Source organism: Chroicocephalus ridibundus, chromosome 15 (assembly GCF_963924245.1).
Source record: "Chroicocephalus ridibundus chromosome 15, bChrRid1.1, whole genome shotgun sequence".
Lineage (NCBI taxonomy): Eukaryota > Metazoa > Chordata > Aves > Charadriiformes > Laridae > Chroicocephalus > Chroicocephalus ridibundus.
Genome location: NC_086298.1, coordinates 603,779 through 625,300, shown reverse-complemented (window position 1 = coordinate 625,300; position 21,522 = coordinate 603,779). Strand labels below are relative to the sequence as shown.

Genomic DNA, 21,522 nt, shown 5'->3' with positions numbered 1-21,522 from the left:
AGCAGAAGGTGCGTCAGGATTTGCCTTGGGAAGGGCTGAGGCAGATGGGGAGAAAGCGATGAGTCCCCACACCTGGTGGCGGGAAGGGCAGGGTGGTCCTGAGGGAAGGACCACCCTCATCTCCTGCTGGGGGGCAGCCGAGCTGCCCGGGAGCGTGGTGTGGAAGAATGTGACCGTTCCCACGCCAGCAGGTGGTCACACCTTGAGGGAGAGCATCCTCCTTGATTTCAGCCCTCCAGATGGCCAGGGCTGGCTCCTGCCCCTCAGTATTTCCCAGGGAGACTCTTCGTTTGTATTTCCAGTGAGGAGCAGGGTGGGGAGACTGGGAAAAGCTGCTGGAGCCTTCAGTGGCAGGAGAGCTTGGGGGAGATGCGCAGGTCGCGTTGGCCGGGTGGATCGCTCGATGGCTGTCCCATACAAGGTTGGGGCTGGAGGAACCTCACCTCCCCTGGTCCCAGCCCCGTTTCATTTGTCACGCTGCGATCCTGTGTGCTCTCGGCTCCTGCCTGGCTGCTTTGCCGGCTGCTGCCCCCCTGTTTTCGCCTCTTGCCGTTGGGGATGTGGGCTACCTGGGGAGGAGACGGTTCCTCTGTACCTGGAGCTGTGCAGGGGTAGCACGACCTGCTAAAGCTCGGCCCCTGTGCCCAGTGTCCTGCCCCGAACTCAAAAGGCAGGTGATGGATGGGGATGAGCTTCGTGGGCCGGGCTGGGGGTGCAGGGCCCACTGCCTGGCTGGTGGCCCCGGGGCTGGAGCTGTGTCCCCTGCGGAGGACAGTGCCCAAAGCCATCGCCAGCCCTGCAAGGGGGAAGAAAGCTGGGGGCTAAGCCCAGGTACCCTGAAGACACATGAGGTCGCACTGCGCCTCTAGAAAAACAGCTCTGCTGTGCCTAGACCTTACCTCCTGCGGGGTGTTGACCATCTCCCCCGTGCTGGGGTGAATGTCACCCAGCGGTTGTGCGTGCACTGAACACTGGTGGCTGTTAGGTGACAAACCCGGGGTGGGGGGGGGGCTGATTGCCTTGCATTGGTCGCACGGAGCAGCACAGCTGCCCTTTGAGTCACGGAATCGCAGAGCTTGGAGGCACCTTGGAGATGTCCTGTCCATCCCCCCGCCCCGGCAGAGCCAGCTCCAGCAGGTTGCTCAGGGCTGTGGCCGGGTGGGTTTTGGGTACCTTCACAGATCGAGACCCCACAGCAGCCTGGGCAGCCCGCTCTGGTTTTGACAACCCTCACGGGGAAAAAAAAGTTGTTTTTCTTAAGATGAAGTGGCGTTTAATGGTGTCACTTTGTTCTTGTCTCTCGTCCTTCACGGGGCACCGGCTGCTCAGAAGAGGCTGGGTCCTTCCCTGTGCTCCCTCCCGTCAGGTCTTTATACACATGGGTGACAACCCCCTGGGAAGTCCAGTCCCTTCACCATTGTCACGGCGCCAGCTGGATCTGCTCCAGCATGCCCACATCTCTCGCACTGGGGGCCCGGCATCCCCCTGTGCCTCCCCCGTGCAGAGGGGAGGGCTCAGAGCTGCTGGAGGTGCTCTGCCTGCGGTGCCCAGGAGACCGGTGGCTGCTTTGCCAGAGGCTGCGGCGCTGGCTCCTGGTCAGCTTGGTGCCTGCCAGGTTTCCGGGGAAGGGCAGGGTCCTGCCTGCAGGCGCTGCCGGCCCTGGGTGCCCAGGCTGGGAGGGCGCAGGGTTGCCAGCCTCCGCCTGCCCCGGCTCGCGCCGGGGGAAGGAGCTGAACCCTGCGTTTTACTGCGCCTGATGCAATCGTGCTGCAATCTGCTGTCCAAGGCCACCGGCTAGGAGGGGACAAACCTCCACGCCCAGCCCTCAGCAACGGGGGCCCGTCTCTGTGTACGGGGGCTGCCGGCAGGAGAGCTCCCCTGGGGCAGTCCCGGCCCCACGGGTCCTGGCAGCAGCTTCCCCTGTCCAGGTGGGGAAACTGAGGCTGGGCAGTGGCTGCCATCACCAGGCAGCCCCGGTGGTGCCCTGTGGCGGCTCTGGCTGCCGAGCCACGCTCCTTCCGGACTGAACAGCCCATACTGGGGCTCTGCCGGGGTTGATTTCCCCCGGGAGTGACCTGGTTGTGGCCCTAGAGCTGTGCCCCTTTGCCCCGCAGCGGCCACGAGCTGGGTGCTGAGACGCTCCTGCCAGAAGGAGCGGTGCAGGCGGGGGTGAGGGCTGGCCCCGCAGATGGCACCTCTGTGTCCCCAGGGCCAGGAGCTGCCTGCTGAGGCGGGGGGAGAGGCAGCCGGAGGCTGGGGAAGGAGGGCTGCAGGCAGCCTGCCAGGCTCTGCGCCAGCCTGGGCACCCTCCCAAAGCGGCTGCTGCACAGACCGCGTGGAGCAGCGGGAACACGGGGCTGCCTGGCTGCTCTGCCCGCGCTGGGCAGGATGAGATCCCCCCTGTCCTGCCTGCCCCCGGGGGGTCCCTGGGGACTGCCCTGGTGGGTCCCTAGGCTCGGCTGGAGCCCAAGCTTTCGGCAAAGCCAGCTCAGCTGGGTGCTGGGACAGGCTGCTCCTTCTGTATGTCCTCCTTGTCCCTGCCTCCTCTCCCAGCCTGTCCCAAGTCTCCAGACAGCTGGAGTTTTGTTCTGAATTTGAAGCTCCAACATTTTTATGTCTAAACACCCCCAGTCCTAAGGATCCTGCTTGCTGCGGCTCTCCATTGCCCGAGTGCATCACAACCCCTTCCCGGCTCCGGGTCACTCCTGGCACCCCATTCCCACTTCGCCCAGCACAGCTGCCTTCCCTGGCCGGGCTGCACCCGGCTGCCAGCCCGTGCCCTGTGCCCCAAGGCTCTCCCGCTGCTCCTTACGCTCAGGGACTGTTTCTCCCTGTGGTCAGGCATGACACAGCCCAGGCAGCTGGCACGGCATGGCCCCCACGCCCCGGCAGAGGTGCCAGCTTCTCCTCTCGGACTGGCAGCATGGCTGGCTCAGCAGGAAGAAGTGGCCTTTTTCCTCGCCGAGCTGGTTTGTGCCACCAGACCATGCAAGCTGGCCCCATCCCGGGCAGAGCAGCACCCGGCATCTCAGCCCGGTTGGAAAAGAGGGGCTGGAGAAGAGGGGTTCGGTGGGGAAAAGCAGTCGAAGGTCTCCTGGGGACGCACAGCTGCCAGCTCGCGTGATGCTGGCAGCGGTGCCGGGCGGCAGGACCACGGGTGACCCGTCCCAGCCCGGCAAACCGCCTCGCCATAAACCCACTGTTGGGGCTGGGAGGCCGATAACGGCGGGGCTGAAGTCCAACACGGGGCAGATTCCAGCCCTGGGCTCGCTGTGTGACCTCCCCACCGGCCCTGTGCCTCTCTGGGCTCCGTTTTACCCTCGCCGTGGCCCGGAGGCCCAGATGGCCGGGCAAGCGGTGTTCGCCCTCCTGCTGCTGCTGCTGGGTGAGCTCTGCCGACACGGGGTCGCGCTGCGGGGAGGGAAGGGGCCGTGGCGCTGGCTGCTCTGCTCTGTCCTTCCCCAGAGCGGGCTCCCATGGGGATCGCCGCTTTCCCCAGCTCCAGGGGGGGCTGCGCTGTCCTGGGGGGGTCTGCGGCAGATGCAGCCCAGCAAAACCCTGCTTTGGGCTCCGCTGGCGAAGCTCAGCCCTACATTGCCCGGGAGGAGCCGCCAGCACTGGGCTGGGTATTACCAATGGCTTTGCTCAGCGTGGGGAGGAATATGACCAAATTTTCCTGTTTCCCCCCAAAATGGGTGCCAAGATTCAGAGCAGGGGTGTGATAGAGCGGACTGGAGGGTTGGTGCGCCAGCCCCAGCAGGCTCTGGCACCATGAGGGTGCGCGGGAGCAGGGCTGGTGGTGGGACATGGCAAAGGTGGAGATAGGGGTGGTGTGGGGTGCGGGGGTCCCGTCCCAGGGCTGCTGCTGCTGCTGAGAGCTCAGTGTCCCCCCGGCAGAGTCCCAAACCAGGGAGCCCAGACAAATGTCACCCGTAAGTCATGTGTGCCCTCTGTCACCTGCTGCGGGCACTGTGCCCGGATCCTCGCCGGGTTTTCAGCCGCGTTGTCTCTCCCGTAGCCGGGACCATCCTCCCCAGTTGGTCCACGGTCGTCAACAGCTGCAGCAGCGCGGCCGAGCGGCTCTGCGACTTCGTCTGCGACTGCAGCGACTGCTCCGATGAGAACCAGTGCGGTGAGTGCCTGGGCCCCCCCACCCCCCCCGGCCCCACTCCCAGACCCTGCTCCTGGGGCAAGAGCTTGCGGTGGAGACGGGGGCACCATGGGTGCAGGACCCCAGGGAGGGTGCAGGTCCTCCAGGTGGGCGCAGGTCCCCAGGGTGGGTGCAGATCCTTAGGGTAGGTACAGGTCCCTGGGGTGGGTACAGGTCCCTGGGGTGGGCATAGGTGCCTGGGCTGGTGGCAGGTCCCTCGGGGTGGGTGGGCCAGGTCCCCAGGCTGGACGCAGGTCACCTGGGTACGTGCAAGTCCCCCAGGTGGGTGCAGTACCCCAGGGTGGGAGCAGGTCCCTGGGATGGACACAAGCCTCCTGGGGAGGTGCAGCTACCCAGGATGGGTACAGGACCCCAGGGTGGGTGCAGGTCCCTGGGGTGGGTGCAGGTCCCCACGGTGGGCGCAGGGCGGACCCAGCCCTGCCCTGACCCCCCGTCTACCCACCCTCAGGGTACCTGCGGGGCTCAGCAGTGCTGGGCACCCCTTTCACCTGCGATTTCGAGGAAGGCGGTTGCGGCTGGCAGGACGTGAGCACCTCGACTTACAGATGGGTGCGGGGCAGGGCCAGCCTGGCTGCATGGGACGTGGGGCCCCACTCAGACCACACCGTGGGCACCGACCTGGGTAAGTGGGAGCCGCTTGGCTGGTGAGTGGGCTCCGGGCACCCATGGGTGCCCTGAAGCCAGGGTGCTGGGACACCCATCCTTGTAGGAGCAGACCCATGGTGGGGCAGGAGCTCTGCTGGCCATGGCTCTGGTGCCATCCCATGGGCCTGCAGCCCCTGCTCTGCTCTCTGCCCTCACCAGGGTGGTTCATGGTGACGGTGTCCCCTCCGGCAAAGACCGCGGCCACAGCCTGGCTCAGGTCACCGGTGATGCGAGAAGCGGCCGCCACGTGTGAGATCAGGGCCTGGTACCACCTCTCGGGAAGCGGTGAGGGTGCCCACGGCGGGCACAGCTGGCTCTCGGGGAACTGGGCACAGGGAGGTGACAATGGGGGGCAGTGGGGAGGGACGGGACCACCTGCCCCCATGGCAGGGACAGAGCCACCGGCACGTCAAGATGGATCCTTGCCATCCCGCTCACCTCTCCATGCTCTGCACACAGAGCTGGCAGGACCCGGGGGTCCCGGCTCTGGTCCCCAGAGGGGGCAGGGCTCAGTCCCCATGGGTACCCCGGGGTGCCCGCTGCCGAGGGCCATGTTTTGGGGCTCCCCACAGGGCTCAACCAGACGGAGCAGCCGGTGCTGCGCCTGGCCATGGCGTACAGGGATGAGGTGGTGGGACTGTGGCAGAGCCCCGGGCGCGGAGGCGAGGGCTGGCACCAGCTGGTCGCCTACCCGGGCCGGATCGCGGGGCAGTTCCAGGTGAGACAGGGCCATGTCGGTACCCGGGCACTGCCCCCATGTCCCTCACCAGGAGCTAAGGATGTCTGGGGAGCTTGGGCAGGTGCTCAGCTCGTGCCATCCCTGGCATCTTGTCGGCAGCTCATCTTCTCCCTGACACAACCGCCGGGATGCGGGGCACAGCTGGCTCTCGACGACGTCATCTTCAGGAACTGCGGCTTGGAGGGTGAGTCCCGCGTTCACAGGGGTGAGACACCAGCCGGGATCCCCAGGGAAACTGGTCTGGGCGTTGCACCTGGGGGGGCTCTCCTGCTGCCCGCTGGCTCTTGGGTGCATCTGCCTGGCCGGGGCATGGGGCAGGTAGCAAACCCTGTCCCTCGAGCAACCCAGGGAAGGATGTGGGGGGAGCCCAGCGTGTGCTGGCGTCCCCATGGGGCTGGCCGGGTGCTGACGGTGTGTCCCACCGCCCCAGAGCCAGGGCAGCAGGTCTGCGGGGCGGAGGAGAAACGCTGCAACCGGGGGTCCTGCCTGGCACAGCACCGCTTCTGCGACAACACTGACGACTGCGGAGACGGCTCGGATGAGGAGCCCATGCAGTGCCGTGAGCATCCCTGGCCCCGGGACCGGCCCCCTGTCCGCACGTCAGGGCTGAGGGTCTGCGTCGGTGGGGCAAAGCCGGGCTGTGGGGCTGGCAGGGGTCACCTCAGCTCTGCCCCGTGGCTGTGCGGCCAAAGGGACAAAATCACCCGGATGGTTTTATGGAGGGGTCAGCCCATCACAGGGACCTCCCTGGGTCACTCTGCTCTGCCTCCCTCCCTGCAGAGAACTTTTCCCACTGCTCCTTTGAGGACGGTCTTTGCAGCTGGAAGGCAGAGGACGGGCAGACAAAGTGGGAGAGGAACACGAGCCTGAGCCTGGGGACTGGGTACAGCGTCCCCCCCCGGGACCACAGCAGGAACAGCAGGGCAGGTACGTGGCCAGGCACTGGCACCCCAGGGTCCCTGGGGTAGACATGGCCTCCAGCCCCTGGGCTAACGTGTGCCTGGGCTTGGCTTAAGGCCGTTGCCGGGAAAACAGCACCTTGTACCCGCACACCCGGCCCAGCACCGCTCAGCTTCTGCCCGGTGTCTGCCACAGGTTTTTTCCTCCACGTGAGCGACACCTCGGCCGCGGGGGCCAGCGGCACAGCGCAGCTCAGCAGTCCCATTTTCCAGGCCACCAACTCCTGCTCCGTGAGTCACAGCCGGGATTCCGCATCTCGCAGCCTGTGTGGGCACAGCGGTGGCAGGCGACAGGGTCCTCAGCCGTGGGGACCCCCGCACGGGGCTGGGGCTGCGGTTGGCCCTTTGCTGGGGGTGGGCAGAGGGTTTTTGGGGGTGGTTTGGTGGCTTCTCCGGTGCCTGATGGGAGCCCTGAGCGCCTTCGGCCCCACCTTCATCAGCATTCGGTGGGGTGGCAGCCGCTCCGTGGGATGCAGGGGGGGGTGCGTACCCCTGCCCAGGGCTTCGGGGCTCACTCACCCCCTCCCCATCCCCAGCTCGTGCTGTACTGCTACCTCCACGGCTCAGCCACCAGCAGCCTCAGCATCTCCTATGTGACCAACTCCACCACCAAGCACCTGGTGAGGGAGAGGATGGGAGACCTGGGCAGCTCCTGGGTCCGGGAGAGAGTGGACTTCAAAGTGACCGAGAGCTTCAAGGTGGGCTGGCGCCATGCTGGGGCGAGCTGGGCTTGCCTGCAGGGCAAGGGACACAGAGGGCACAGGGTCACCCCCAGTGTGCACCCGTGGGCCCGGGAGTAAAGGTTGACCCTCCTAGTCCTGGCATAGGCCACCCTCGTGTCCCTGTGCCCGCACCTACAAATCCCCCTACCAGCCCCCCCCCCCAGCCAGGGACTGCCCCACTGGAAGGGGGTGGGGGGTGTCTTCATCCATCCCATGTCCCCCCATGCCTTCCCACCGTCCTGTCTGCTATGCCCCGTGGCCACCCCCACCCCCAGACCCCCTCCCAGCTGGCTCTGGAGGGCACCCCAATGGCACCCTGAGGGCACCCAACAGCACCCCTGGGCAGCCGCAGCCACGGCTGTGTGCAGGGGCAGCACCGTCACCCCAAGGCTACCCCACGCACCCCTTCCAGCCGCGGCATCGCCCCTGCTGCCACCGAGCCCCTTCCCGGGGGAAGCTGTGTCGGCCGATCAGAGGAGCTGGGTTCCCCCTGTCCCGTGGCTCCCCAGTGCCCCCCCCGTGCCCAGCGCCACTGCCTGTCCCCTCTGTACTTGTGCAGACCCCATGTTGATGTTGCTGGCACGGTGCTTCCCCGCAGGTGCTGATTGAGGGGGTGGCCAGCAGCGCGGGGACTGTGGCCATCGATGACCTGATCCTCTCTCCGGGCTGCAAGCCGATGCAGGGTGAGCTGGAGGGTGGCTGTCCCCCACCCCTGCTCCAGCGTGGGCAGTGGTCCCCAGGTGTCTTGTGCCCATGGCACCATCCTTAAAGGACCGACTGCAGGGTCTGCCTGTCCCTCCGCTCCTCATGGTGACCATCCTGGGCACAGCACGGCAGGCACTTGCCCTGGGGCTTGCAGCCCAGGTTGCCTGGTGTCCTCGTCCTGCAGCTGTTACGCTCCATCCCCTGTGCCAAAACCTGCTGCCCAAGCCGTGTCACACAAGCAGCTACCCCCTCCGTCCCCTCCGTCTGGTGGCAGCAGGCAGGGCAGGGCAGGGATGGGGCTGGGGGAAAGGGAGAGCAGGGAGATGGTTGGGGACAGGGACACGGGACCACGGCTTGAAGGGGTGACACCGGTGACGCTGCCGGTCCCTCTCACCACCACTCTCCAGCCCAGGGTGGTTCACCATCAGACAACACCTCGACCACGCTGCCGAGCCAGACGCGTGCCGCCCCCTGCACGGCCGAGGAGGTGGCCTGTGACAGCGGGGACTGCATCAGCGCGGAGCTGGCCTGCGACTTCGCTGAGACGTGTGCCGACGGCTCCGACGAGAAGCGCTGTGGTGAGAGCCACAGGCGACCCCCAGCTCCCCGGTAGCCAGGCAGCACAGGGGACCAGGGCAGGGCGACCTGGGCACTCCTTGGCACGGCGGGGGGACATGGGTGCCCACGCGGCCCCCGGGAAACATGGTGGCCCGATGGGGCTGAGCCTGGGTTTTTGCAGGAGCCACCACCTTCGAGGCGGGGGCCGGGGGCTGGCACGACGTCAGCGTGGGGCGGCTGCGCTGGGGCGTGCAGGAGGCCACTGAGGCTGCCAACACCGTCCTCACAGGTGAGGCTGTTCCCACCACCGAGACAACGCGCTTTGGTCCCCAGCACCGCGGGGGCTCCCAGGGCGCAGGGACCCCACGCTCCTGCCCCGCTGGGGTAGACGGGTGCCGTGGTGGGAGGCGGGGGGTGATGCCCAGGCAGGGTGCTGGGCTGGGGGTGCTGACAGGGACGCAGGACCCCTGCCCTGACCTCTCATGTCGCTTCCGTGCCCAGGCGCTTTCCTGGCCCTCCAGGCAGGAGAAGGACAAGCGATGGCTGCTGCCAAGGCACGCACGCCTCTGCTGGGCCCCTCTGGCCCTGCCTGCGCCATGGAGATGAGCTACCGCATCCACCACAGCCCCCAAGGTAACCCCCGCGCCCAGCCCCGGGGTCCCCTGCCCGCTCCCTGTCCCACCCTGGCAAAGGGCAGAGCCCCCCACACCTCCCTGCCTTTGCTGGCTCTCCCAGCCCTGCTCTGCCCCATCACACTGTCCTGGAGCCAGGGTGTCCCTATCCCCACCCCTGTCCCCTGTGGCCATGGGCTGGGCAGGTGCTGAGGCACTGGGGGGGCTCCAGGGGGTGGCTGGGGGCTGCTGGTCCTCGTGGCTTCCACACCACCTCTCCTGCCCAGGCTTCCTCGCCGTCAGCATCACGGATCACACCACCGGCACCACCCACCTGGCCTGGCACACGAGGGGACATGCTGGCACAGCTGAGGGACGTGTTCGTGTCCTGCTGGGGGAGAGGACACGGCCTTTCCAGGTGCGCCCAGGGGCACAGGGACCAGCCTGGTCGGCTACTGGCAGGGCAGTGCCAGCCCTGACAGGCACCCTGCGTCTCACCGCCGCCACGCCGCCCCCAGGTCGAGCTGCTGGGGCTGGTGGATCTGCAGGACTCGGAGAGCGCCGCCATCGACAATGTGACATTCGTGCAGTGCCACCCCGACGCGGTGCCATCAGAGGCCGCGGGTACAGCCAGGGGCACATGGGCAGGGAGGGCGGACGCGAGCAGGGGGGACCCCGGCCCCCCACCCGCAGAGATGGGTGCTGCTCCCACAGGGGCTGCCTGGTGACTGTCACTCTGTCCCCAGCCCAGGGGACAGGACCGAGGTGCAGAAGTCCTGAGCACCCGCCCTGCCCCAGGGCGCTCGCACGGGGCGAAGTCGGGGAGTGGGGCCAGGGAGCAGAGGGAAAGGGATGTTTCGGGGGCCTGTTTGCTTTTGGGGTGCCTTATCGCCACTCCCTCTCCCTCCACGGTCACCTCTCTCCTGCCAGAGCTGTCCTGCAACTTCGAGAGGGGCACGTGCGGCTGGTACCAGGATCAGTCCAGCGACTTCAAATGGGTCCATGGCACGGGGCAGGGGCAGGGCTCTGACCACACCACTGGCTCGGGTAAGGGGCTGGCTCCTCTCCCGGGGACCCCGGGCGGCCCAGGGGACCCCTCAACCTCCCCTCCCCAGGGCTGGCACGTGCCCTGCGCACCCCAAGCAGCCCCACGCCTGTGAGGCGAGCTCGGCTGGGGCAGCCCGGAGGCCCCCGCATCTGGGACCGGGGTGCGGGTGTTGCAGCTCAGGGCACCCATGTTCCGTGTCCCCTCCACCTTGGCTGTCCCCAACACTCAGGCTACTTCTTGGCTGCGGACCCCTCTGCGCCGTGGAGCCGCGGGCAGCGGGCGCAGCTCGTCACCTACCGCCAGCAGCCCGCCGCCGCCCCGCGCTGCCTCTCCTTCTGGTACCGCCTGGCCGGCCCGCAGATCGGTACGCAGCCCCATGGCATCCTCCCGGGGATGCCCCAGCCAGGCTCCGCTCCCCTGGGGACCGCGGCATCCCCGAGGGGTGCAGGACGGCTGCCTGACGCTCCCCTCTGCCCAGGCACCCTGAACCTCAAGCTGCGGCTGGACGGAGCGGAGGAGACGGTGCTGTGGACCCGGCGGGGGACCCAGGGCAGCGTCTGGCACCGGGGACAGGCCACGCTGCCTGCCACGGGCCAGCGGCAGTACAGGGTGAGAGCTGCGTCCCTCGCACGCCCCTGGGTGACGGCAGGGCGCGGGGCCATCTGACACTGCCATCTGGGTGGCAGGTGGCCTTCGAGGCCCTGCGGGACGGGTTCCTGGGGGATGTGGCGCTGGATGACCTGGCGCTGACGGCGGGGCCCTGTGGGGCCGAGCTCTCCTGCTCCTTCGAGGCGGATGCCTGCGGGCTGGCAGCCAGCGAGGCGCGTTCCTGGCTGCGGCAGAGCAACGGCACTGGCACCGCCGCCGGCCCCGCGGCCGACCACACCACCGGCACCGCCACAGGTACCAGGGTCACAGCTTGCCGGGGCTCTGATGGAGCCCTCCTGCCTGCCCTGGGTGTCCTGCCTGCCCTCCTGCCTGCCCTGAGCACCCTGCCTGCCCTCCTGCCTGCCCTGCCCAGGACGTACAGAGGGCACTACTGTATGGGACTCCCCAAACCTGGAGTTTCCCAGCCCCAGGGCTCCCCAGCCTGGGGGAGATTCCTGACCTGGAGGGGGGACTCCAGCCCCAGCAGTCCCCTGGTGCCGCCCCAGGGACGGGGTTGATGGCGCGGGGGCTTCTCTCCCCACAGGCCATTACATGGTGGTGAGCACAGGCAGGGGCTCCCTGCCTGCGGGGCGCGTGGCCGCCCTCACCTCCCGGCCCTACCAGCCCTCTGCACCCACCCAGTGCCTGGCCTTCTGGTACCAGCTGAGTGCCGGGACCCCAGGTGAGTGCCATGACCTCCCGTGAGGCCCCCGGGGGCATCTCTGGACGAGTGGGGGTCCCACATGGCCTACAGCCTGGAACCGCCCCCCCTCCATGGCGGGTGCCCTGGGCAGGATCTCTCGACGTCTTCGTGGAGCAGAGCGGGGTGAAGAGGAAGGTGATGAGCGTGAGCACCATGGAGGGGGATGCCTGGCACCGCGGCCACGTCACCGTCCAGCCGGATGGGGACTGGCAGGTGAGACGGGGCAGGGTGCCGGGGACCTCACGGCGGGGAGCAGGACAGGCAGCGGTGACAAGGGGAGCGTGGCGGGTGCCAGCCTCAGCGTCCCACCCTGCCCACCCCTCCGGCAGGCCACGTTCGAGGCAGTGGGAGCTGGGGGCAACCACGGGTACATCGCGCTGGATGACCTGCACGTGTCAGACGGAGCCTGCCCCGAGCCAGGTGAGAGCCCACACCACGGGAGCACCATGGACCGGCCCGGGGTGGGGTGGGGGGGATGGGGCACCCCATGGGGGCACACGGCTGTGGAGATGGGGACAGCCTGTCCCATCCATCATGGCTCTGCGGTGGCCACCAGGCGCCCTGCTCCTGCCCTGAGCTTGGCCTGGCCCAAAGCTGGGGGCAGTGGGGAGGGGGCTGGGGGCTGCCCCCCTCCGCCCCAGATGCCCTGTCTCCCACCAGATAGTGCAGGGCAGTGGGTGCCCGCGGTGCTGGGTGCATCACAGCCCCCCCTTTTCTCCCAGCGTCCTGTGACTTCGAGCGGGACCTGTGCGGCTGGAGCAGCCCCTCGGACCCCCGCCTGCACGGCTTCGCCTGGGGCTGGAAGAGCGGGGTGCCCCTTGTCAAGTACCCCGGCCCCGAGCAGGATCACACCCTGGGCACAAGGGATGGTAGGAGACACCCGTCCCTCCCAGGGCACCATGGCACGGCTCGGGGGGAGGAAGAGGAGCTGGGGATGGATGGGGTCACCCATGAATGTCGTGTCCCCCCCCACCCAGTGCATCCTAGGGGGGGCCTTGCTCCACAGCATCCCTGCCCCCTCCTTGCCTGAGAGAGATGGATCAGTCCCGAAGGGAGCGGGGCTGGGGGGGGGCTGGAGCGATCCTCCAGGCATCGCTCTGGGCATTTTGCAGGGGAGCAGGACATGTGGGAAGGGGGCTGCAGGACAAAGGGACACCCTGTGCTCTGTTCCTACCTGTCCAGGTCACTACGTGCACTTTGACACCAGTGTGCTGGGCTCTGGGGGCACCACTGCCCGGCTGGAGAGCCAGCACCTGCCTGCTGCTGCCGACTCCTGCCTGCGGTTCTGGTACCACATGGACATCCCGGAGCACCTCTGTAAGCACCGCAGGGGCAGGGAGGGGGGGGCTGTCCCTGGGGAGGGTGTCAGGAGCCCATGATGGGGCTTGGTCAGGGGCTGCAAACCCCCTCCCCACCCACGCTACCATGGATGCTGAGGTTCAGCTCCGGTGGGGCGGTGGGGATGCCCATTCTTGCTGGGTACCGCCATCCCAGGGGAGGATGGCACAGCCGGGAGGGCCCGGTGGCTCTTGAGGGGCTGTGGGGATGCCAGGGTGCCTGTCCCCCTCCACGTTGCAGCCTGCGGGGAGCTGCGGGTGAGGCTGCACAGTGCGGCGGGGCAGCGCACGGTGTGGAGCGTGGCGGGGCACCGGAGCCGGGGCTGGCGGGGCGGCGTGGTGCCTGTGCAGAGCCACAGCGAGTTCCAGGTGAGTGGGGTGGCCCTGGGGTGCAGGGTGCCCTCCGGGGCTGTGGGGTGCCTTCCCCAGACATCACCCCCCCCCATATCCCATCTCCCCCCACAGATCATCTTTGAGATCACAACGCAGAGGTGGCCGATGGAGGGGACGGTGGCACTGGACGACATTGTGTACAGCTCGGGGAGGGGCTGCCATTCCAGCCCCGAGGTGCCAGGGGAAGGTGCGGGGCCGGTTCTGGCTGTGAGAGTTCAACCCGTCACCACTCGGAGTGCTGGCGCTGAGGGGTGCAAGACCCAGCTCTCCTGGTGAGCTGAGCCTGGCAGCATCTCTTCTCCCTGCAGAGAAATCCTCCAGCAGCTTTGTGACACAGGTGGTGCTCAGTCTCCTCCTGGCCATCATCGTCCTGGCGCTGGTGGCTGTCGGAGGCTGGTACTGGCTGAAGCGGCGAGGGCCAGCAAGCGGGACGCCAGCAGAGAGCAACGCTCCCCAGGGCTTCGACAACATCACTTTTCGAGATGTAAGGACAGGGGTGAAGGGCTCTCCTGCTTGCCCCCAGCTGCGCCAAAACAGCATTTTCCTAAAAGCTCAGCAAATCCCGGCAGGCTCCCCCTGAGCCCGCACTCTGCCAACATGTCAGGGAGGTGCAAAGGGCTCTGCCTCTTATCTGGCTGCCTGCTAACAAGTGACCCCAAGCTGTAGGACTGACCCAGAAATGCTGCTGCTGCCATCAGGCAGTTGCTCCAGAAAGAGCTGAGGCTGCGATCCTCCTCCCCAGAGCCCTGCAGGGAGCAGGTCATGCAAACATTGCTCATCCTCTTCAAGCCAGCAACTTAAAACCGTGAGAAGCAGCTTAAGCCACAGTTTCCCTTGACGAGTTTGGTGCCACGTAATCCCCAGCAGAGCCACTGACCCCAGGACTGACCCCCAAAGAGGGCACGGAGCCCCTCGGGCACGCTGGGCGGTTTGGTTCCTCTGCTGGTTGGTCAGCACACGGGTTCTCCCCTCTGCAGCCTGGAAGAGGTCCTTGTATTTCAAATTAGACACAGCCTACGCTTACTGTAACCGATTCCCGTTCACCTTTCTTTACAGGACAAGGTCATTATATCTCCAGAGCCAAAAGAGGGGAATGAGGTTTGAAATAACAAGCCAGCAGCAGTAATTGCCTACTCACGCCTGCGAGGCGTACGCAGGGCAGAGCATCCCCCCGGCAAGACCCCACACTCCAGCAGCCGCCTCCGGCTCTCAGCATCCAACAGCGGGGAGCTGCAGCGGGCGCTCACCCCGGGGTGCCAGCCCCGCCGAGGGACGTGCCACTGCCTCCACTACCTCCATTGCTCGGGAAATTACATTGTTTTTCGTAACATGAATTTTCTGCACCAAGACGTAGTGACATGCCCATGCTTTGCCAGGCGCCGTCAGCAGGAGTTCCTTGCAGTGGCCAACCACGTCCGAGCACGGTCCTGGCCATGGAAGGGGTGAAGCGCGTTGTCCTGGCCCCCCCCCAGGGCTGGGCAGATCAGCAGGTGCTGCACAGGGCATGAGCTCCTTCCCACGCCCGGGATTAGGCACAAGAGCTCCCAGGGCACACAGCTGCCACGGGGAGGAAGGCCAGGGCCTCTGCTGGGTTTGGGGAGGCGGGGGGCAGGGAGCAGAGCGGGGGCACCACACAGCACACGCGGCAGAGCAGCCCTGGCCCCACCACATGGGCGCCCACCTACCACCACACCGCCCACGTGCCTTTCAAAGGTCATTGGGAAAAAGAAAGATGTTCCTGAGGCCCTGGCTGGGCTCAGGGCCAGGGCGCCCCCACCTGCACCTGGGCCACCCTAAGCCCAGGACCCCTCTCTTCCCCCTCCCCAGCTTTCAAAACTTAATTTAATCCTGTGCAGCCCTAAGGAGCCCCCGGCCAAACCCGCCACCCAAGAACAGCAGCAGCCAGACCGGTTCGCATCCCCATTAGGGCATTAGCTCAACCCCCCGAGCTCATCTGGAGGGGATCGGGGTGTCCTGCTTTCCTGGTTTGCCACCGAAACCTGTTTTTCTTCTTGCCCTGCCACAGACAACTCTCCCTTCAGCTCTGTCCCACTTAGGTTACGCCACGCAGTCACCAAGCGCTGTCCCTACAGCTCCACCACGGCACTGGCCCACAGGAACGAGCCCCCACCTCGTTGTGCTCGTGGGAGCCGGGGAAGGGCAGAGGCGAGACACAAGGAGGGCTCTGGCTTCATGGAAATGCCCAACCAAGCGTGTCCACATCCACCTCGCTCTGTAGAACCCCACAGGCTCCGCTCACCTCCGCACACGACAAAACCACAGGACTGATTTCATCTCTGGGCCGCCAGCCAAAGCTGCAGTCCTCACCGCCGGGGAAAGGGGCAGAGCAGCCAGGAAAGCTGCAACAGCACCCGCCCATGCCCCAGACACTCCAGGTAGTCCCACTAATTACGCTTCCCAAAGGAAGAGGGTGCTGCAGCTCCGCTCACACCCCAGAACAAAAATTTACTGCCAGCTGGTAAACACGCAGCAAGTACCCTGTGCAACTGAAGGGTATCAAACTTTATTATAGATCTCTTTAAAACAGGCTGGAAGGAACAAACAAAAATGTCATTGTGATGCAGTGACTGAGTCATCATTTCAAATGCAGACACTGATCAACCCCCAACTCTCCCAAATTATTTATATATAATATATCCCACCCGTCCCACAAATTTTTCCAATTATATGATCGCATTTCAGACCACCCCAAGTGTCTTAACCTTAGCTGCTTCTAAACACCAAGACGCACATGTTTTTTCAGATGCGGTATTTTTTTGGGTTTAGTTCCTCAATCTCTGGAAAGGAGGAAGGAAAAACAAAATCAGGAAAATCGCTTCTTTAAGGTTGCCTTTTTACAGCAGGTACAGATTCGGCAGATTTCCCCCCCAAAGCAAGTCTGAAACCCTCTTGTTCAGCTTGGCAATACGAAGAGAGATTCTGGTGGTTAAGGAGAACCAGCCAGACGAGATCAGTCTGGACAAACTGATTTCGAGGCTTTGGTGTCATTTCCCTTTGGGGCCAGTTTCCAGCGGTTTTCCAATATCCTTCCCACGCAGTTTAAGGCCTGGAAGAAGACAAAGGAGACGACCACCATCAGCGGCCATCAGCACTCCATCACCCACCTGGTAATTTTATTTCCGCGTATTTTTGCTATAAGGAAGAAAACATCCAAAAAAGAGGGCAGGGGAACCAGAGTTAGGGAGAACTCTGCTTTAGTTTCTAGGAGCACCAGACTATTTTCAGACAAAGCTCCGACTCTTGCTTGTGCACCGTCTTCCCAGAGAACAGTGTCTGAACTGGCCTAGGAGAGTAACATCAACAAGATGCCTTCCCAAGGATAATCAGGCCTTCACGGGTCTCAGTATTTCATTGATTTTGGGGGGAGCATACAGGGGTGGTCCCCAGGGCACGGCTCCACACATGAAGATGAAGAACAAAGGAAAAAAGAGCTCTCAGTTCTGGTTTCAGTCAGCAGATCCAAGTGTTATCAGAACACAGCTTACTGACACCACACCCACAATAACCTACAGCCAAGCAACTTCCTGACATGGAAAATATAAGTAAAGTAAACCAAAACATTCCTCCTAGGCACCGAAAACATTGCCATTATTTTTGAAGTCATCTTTCTTAACTTACCAATGGCTCTTTCGATCTTGCCCATAACCTGGTTATTGGGGATTGCTCTTCCTGATTCGTAGTCAGCAATAACTTGTGGTTTTTCATTTATTTTCTAGGAAGAGAGGATGTGTCTTAAACACTGGCTCCATACACAGCAAACACTCAGCACCAACCCCCCACAACTCACACAGATAAGTAACAGCCTCTAATGATGCCAGGATCGGAAGACAGAGTGCTACTTCCAGGCTTACTCCATCACCACTATCACCTCCCTACACTATTTGAGTGTCACAGCGACACTGACACCAATCATGGACAGCCTCCTACCTCCCTCCGCCTCCCAGGAGGAGCAGTAGCACTACATATTGCTATTCCTTAAGAGAGCAGCGAGCTCCTGAACGCTGCATCAGGCCCAGATGGTACACAAAAGCCTCACGGCAGTGGTGAGTTGACAGGAGGAGAGGGGAAAAAAAAGCCTCCTACCAGCTCACCAGCCGCAGCAACGCCCCGTCTCCAAGCAGGTGTTCAAGGCCTGCACAGATAAACCCCTAAAACATCTCCCAGATGACTAATGTTGCCTGGAGATCAGACATCAGAGATGTTGTGTTCACCAAACTTTCTGCTCATGATACCATCCCACTGCAGCTGCCCATCAGGGGACAGGAAAAGTGTCCACCTTTGCCTCGAGGTACCTAAACCTGCCTCAGGAGAGCGGGAGCAGAGGCTGGTGGGCCCCGGGCCGTACTCACTGTGGCCAAGTCCTTCTGCGTCATGCCCTTGCTCTGTCGGCCCTGCTGGATCACTTTGCCCACCTCCAGCGGAACTCTGTCATGGTGCAGCTCTTCTGTTTCTCGGTCGAGCTTGGCCGTGTTCTTTGTAATAAAGTGTTGTTTGTTTTGGCCTGCTGCCCCTATCATTCAAAGCAAGAACAAAAAAAAAAAAAAAAAACAAACCAAGGACAAACAAAACAAGGCTCAGAGCTGCGCCAAAAAGTATCAAAACGCTTTTTGTAAGCACTCAGCTGCCCAGGATCCCAGGGAGCTTTCAAGATTTCAACATGCCAACATCTGCACTAATCTCAACCAGATCCTGTCCACCAGAGAACATGTTACCTTAATCCCGTTAAAGTCGATGTCTAAACACAGCCATGCAGAGCCCTCCCCTTTCGCTACTTCACATCTGAACTTCACTCCAGATAGGCAAGATCTTGCTACTGCTTGTGGATTTAATATTCAAACTATTCCGGACACACACATGTTTGTGCTACGGCATGTGTGGAGGTTAATATTTGAACTTGTATCTTGTTTGCTCAGGTACAAGGCAGTGTGAATAAGTGGCTTTTAATCAATTTTCTGATGCCTTTTATATGTAAACTTTAACCCTACTTAGCTTTGCTGAAAGCCCAAGGTTCAAAAACACGCTATTTGTTTTGTCTCATTAGTTACAGTATTTAAGTCATAGTTTGGATCCTTTCTCTCACATTAGTCTCTGACGTTCAGTCTCTTGATCAAGCTGACTAAAATCTCGTGCAAAGATCACAGTTTTCTTTATTTCCAACCATCATAATCTCATCCCTACGGTGAGAGAACCTGATAATTTACCTTGGACAGGAAACAGGGAATTTTTAAAGACGGAAGATACGCAGTCACTGAAATCCTTAAGCATACATTGTCAACAAGAGAAATAAGCTGCAAAAATGGGGAGTTTTGCGATCACAAAAGCTCTTCCAAGACCTTTGCAGACACCAGCCAGCGCTCAGCTCTGGGCAACCAGAAACTCACAGCTGGCTACAAGAGAGCGCTCCCCCTTTTCCCCAGGGCGCTGCCCCCCCTTCCCAGTGATTCTCAGCTCTACGCAGCCCCAATTAGAACAACTTTTAGCTTAGCTGGAAGAAGGGGGTGTGCTGCCTTCTATCCCCCCCCCTACCCCCCAGGCTGAGGGGGAGCCAGGCCACTGGATACCCACACTTCTTGGAGGTCTCCACATCCTCTCCGCGCCGCTGGGCCGCCAAGATGGCCTGGGGAGGGGAAAAGGGGCCGAGGTGAGGGCTTCGCTACCCGGAGTCGCCCCCTCAGCATGGGCCGCAGGCTCGCCCGGGCCTCGGCCGCAGGCCAAGCCTGCGGCCGAGGCCCGGGCGAACCTGCGGCCTAAGGTCTAGGCCGCTCCCCGCCGCCAGTCCCCCGCTGACCTGCTTGGACTTGGCCTGGGCCGCGCTGGGGCCCTTCTTGCGCAGCACCGTGACCGTATCCCAGTCGCTCTCCGCCATGGCACCGGCACCAACCCCGCCCGCCGCCGCGCCCGCCGCTCAGGAGGCTGTGGGGAGGGGGGGCCCGCAGCCCAACGCCCGCCCCCCGCCGGCCGCCGCGCTCGCCGATAGGGCGGCGCCCACGCCACTCAGGAATGGAGGGCGCTCACTAGCGGGCGAGCCGGGCGTGACGTTCTTGCTCGTAATAGGTAGAGAAACCTAGCAATCAGCCTCCTCGCTATTCGATTGGTGAGTGTGCACGCCAGGCTGGAGGCGGGCGGGGCATGCGGCCGTGCCCTCTGAGAGGCTGCTGCTGCTGCCAATAAACCGCTGCCGAGAAGGGATTGGCTAAAGCTGCGGCGCTGTCAGAATTCTTGACCAATAGCTGCGCCCGGCTGGGCGGAGCCGAATATGCGCTGAGTCGGTGCTTCGCGGCGGGTAGGGACGCCATGGCGGCTGCTGTCCGTCCGGCCCGCTCGCCGCTGCTGCGGTTCTCGGACGGCCCCGGGCGCCGAGGACCCGCCCGGGCGGCAGCTGGCGGGGGAAGGCGCCGTGGGACCTTCCCGCCCGCCCGTACTTCCGCGCAGGGGGGGCCTGGGGCGGGGGCATTTCCACTGCCCGCCGGTGGATGAGGCGGGTATCGCGGGAAGGCCCATCCTTCCCGGGGACCGGGGTTCCCCTCGGGCAAGGCGGAGCAGGCGCAGTCCCGCTCCCCGGGCAGCACTGGCCCTCGGGTTGGGGCGGCCCCTTGGCGGCAAAATTCACCAGTTTGCGCCCGTTTGGCAGGAAGCCGGCGTGAGGCCGTGGGTGAGGGGGCGGGGGGGGGGGGGGAGGGACGGAGAGACCCCGCCGAGAGGGACTCGGGGGTGTTGCGGGGTGAAAAGCCGGCCGTAAGCCGGCAACGTGCGCTGGCAGCCCAGAAACCCCCCGCAGCCTGGGCTCATCCCCAGCAGCGTGGGCAGCAGGGCGAGGGGGGGATTCTGCCCCTCTGCTCCGCTCGGGGAGACCCCCCTGCAGTGCTGCCTCCAGCCCCGGGGCACCGACAGCAGAAGGACACGGAGCTGTTGGAGCGGGGCCAGAGGAGGCCCCGGAGATGCTGGGAGGGCTGGAGCCCCTCTGCTGTGGGGACAGGCTGAGAGAGCTGGGGGGGTTCAGCCTGGAGAAGAGAAGGCTCCGGGGAGACCTTCCAGCCCCTTCCAGTCCCTAAAGGGGCTCCAGGAAAGCTGGGGAAGGACTCTGGATCACGGAGGGGAGCCATGGGATGAGGGGGAAGAGTTTCAAAGCAAGAGAGAATGGATTTAGATTGGATCTCGGGCAGAAATTCTTGGCTGTGAGGGCGGTGAGCCCCTGGCCCAGGTTGCCCAGAGAAGCTGTGGCTGCCCCATCCCTGGAGGGGTTCAAGGCCAGGTTGGACGGGGCTTGGAGCAACCTGGGCTGGTGGGAGGTGTCCCTGCCCAGGGCAGGGGGTGGCACTGGGTGGGTTTTAAGGTCCCTTCCAACCCAAACCATTCTACGGAAGCTCTGCCTCTGAAAGACAGCAGCGTCCTTGCCCTTTCAGCTGGGAGACAATAAAATCCCTCAACTCTGCATCTGAATCACACAAAAAGTTCCGCACTAAAGGCGGGAAAACCCGAGCCGCTCGCTCTCGTCATTTCTGAAACGAGGGGCATGGGAGAGGGGCCGGGAGTTAACTCCCCTGGGCGGTGGTTTTGCAGGTCCTCATAGCGAAACGCGGGAGGAGCGGCCGGGTGATGCGGGCGTTGCTCAGAAATGGGGTGCCAGGGGCACGGGGGGGGGGTTCCCCTCTGCCCTGTGGGTCTGCGGTGTCTGTCCCCACCACGCGCCCAGCTCCGGCCACCCTGGAGACGGGAAGGAGCGGCTTTGGGATGTGGCGGTGGGAGGTTGGTGAGGCGCTGGGAAGCTGGGGTGTGTTGGGAGCAACCCCAGGCGGTTCCCGTGTCGCTGATGGCTCTTCCTCTTTGGGCAGAGCGTGTCCTGCCCGGCAGGGCCCCGGGATCACCAGTGCTGCCGGAGCGGGACGGGGGCTTGTCTTCCCTGAGTCACGCCAGCCAGCCCAGAGCTTTTGCAGCGCGGAGGTTTTCACGCTCGCTTTCCCAGAGCGCTGTGCCGGGAAAAAGGGATGTTGCAGCACAGCGAGCGAAGCGTTGTCCGTCCCAGTGCCACCACGTGTGCGGGGATGCACCATGTCCCTTGTCCCCACGGCTGTCCCCCCGGTCACTCGTACCAGCCCTGCGGGGAGCATCTCAGCAGCCCGCGGCCCTGTGCGAGGGGCTCGGTGCCTCCCTGGGCTCGCCCACGGTGGGCCGCTGTGAGCCACCCCGACTGGCCTCCCTGCTCCGCTCTCGCAGCGGGGGCTACCGGGAGGGACACCACGGCCGTTCCTCCGGGGGTCGCGC

At 64.1% G+C, this 21,522-nt stretch overlaps 2 protein-coding genes across 2 annotated transcripts; one reads left to right on the top strand and one right to left on the bottom strand.

Annotated features, from left to right (window-relative positions):
* The first annotated feature begins 11 nt into the window (after positions 1 to 11).
* Positions 12 to 14,654, top strand: MAMDC4 (MAM domain containing 4). Its single transcript, XM_063352751.1, has 29 exons — positions 12 to 3,385; positions 4,019 to 4,132; positions 4,620 to 4,793; positions 4,976 to 5,101; positions 5,389 to 5,534; positions 5,655 to 5,739; positions 5,986 to 6,114; positions 6,336 to 6,482; positions 6,651 to 6,745; positions 7,051 to 7,212; positions 7,835 to 7,919; positions 8,349 to 8,519; positions 8,681 to 8,788; positions 9,001 to 9,132; positions 9,398 to 9,528; positions 9,629 to 9,734; positions 10,041 to 10,157; positions 10,388 to 10,522; positions 10,637 to 10,767; positions 10,845 to 11,061; positions 11,351 to 11,488; positions 11,601 to 11,722; positions 11,839 to 11,929; positions 12,232 to 12,378; positions 12,692 to 12,826; positions 13,088 to 13,215; positions 13,312 to 13,426; positions 13,548 to 13,723; positions 14,296 to 14,654. The coding sequence occupies exons 1-29, from the start codon at positions 2,872 to 2,874 to the stop codon at positions 14,341 to 14,343; spliced, it is 4,125 nt and encodes a 1,374-aa protein (XP_063208821.1). The 5' UTR covers positions 12 to 2,871; the 3' UTR covers positions 14,344 to 14,654.
* A 1,093-nt stretch (positions 14,655 to 15,747) lies between these two features.
* EDF1 (endothelial differentiation related factor 1) lies at positions 15,748 to 19,205 on the bottom strand. The gene is made up of 5 exons (XM_063352756.1): positions 19,049 to 19,205; positions 18,826 to 18,877; positions 17,610 to 17,770; positions 16,879 to 16,972; positions 15,748 to 16,306 (listed from the first exon to the last, which is right to left on the bottom strand). The coding sequence occupies exons 1-5, from the start codon at positions 19,124 to 19,126 to the stop codon at positions 16,245 to 16,247; spliced, it is 447 nt and encodes a 148-aa protein (XP_063208826.1). The 5' UTR covers positions 19,127 to 19,205; the 3' UTR covers positions 15,748 to 16,244.
* Between the last annotated feature and the right edge of the window lie 2,317 nt (positions 19,206 to 21,522).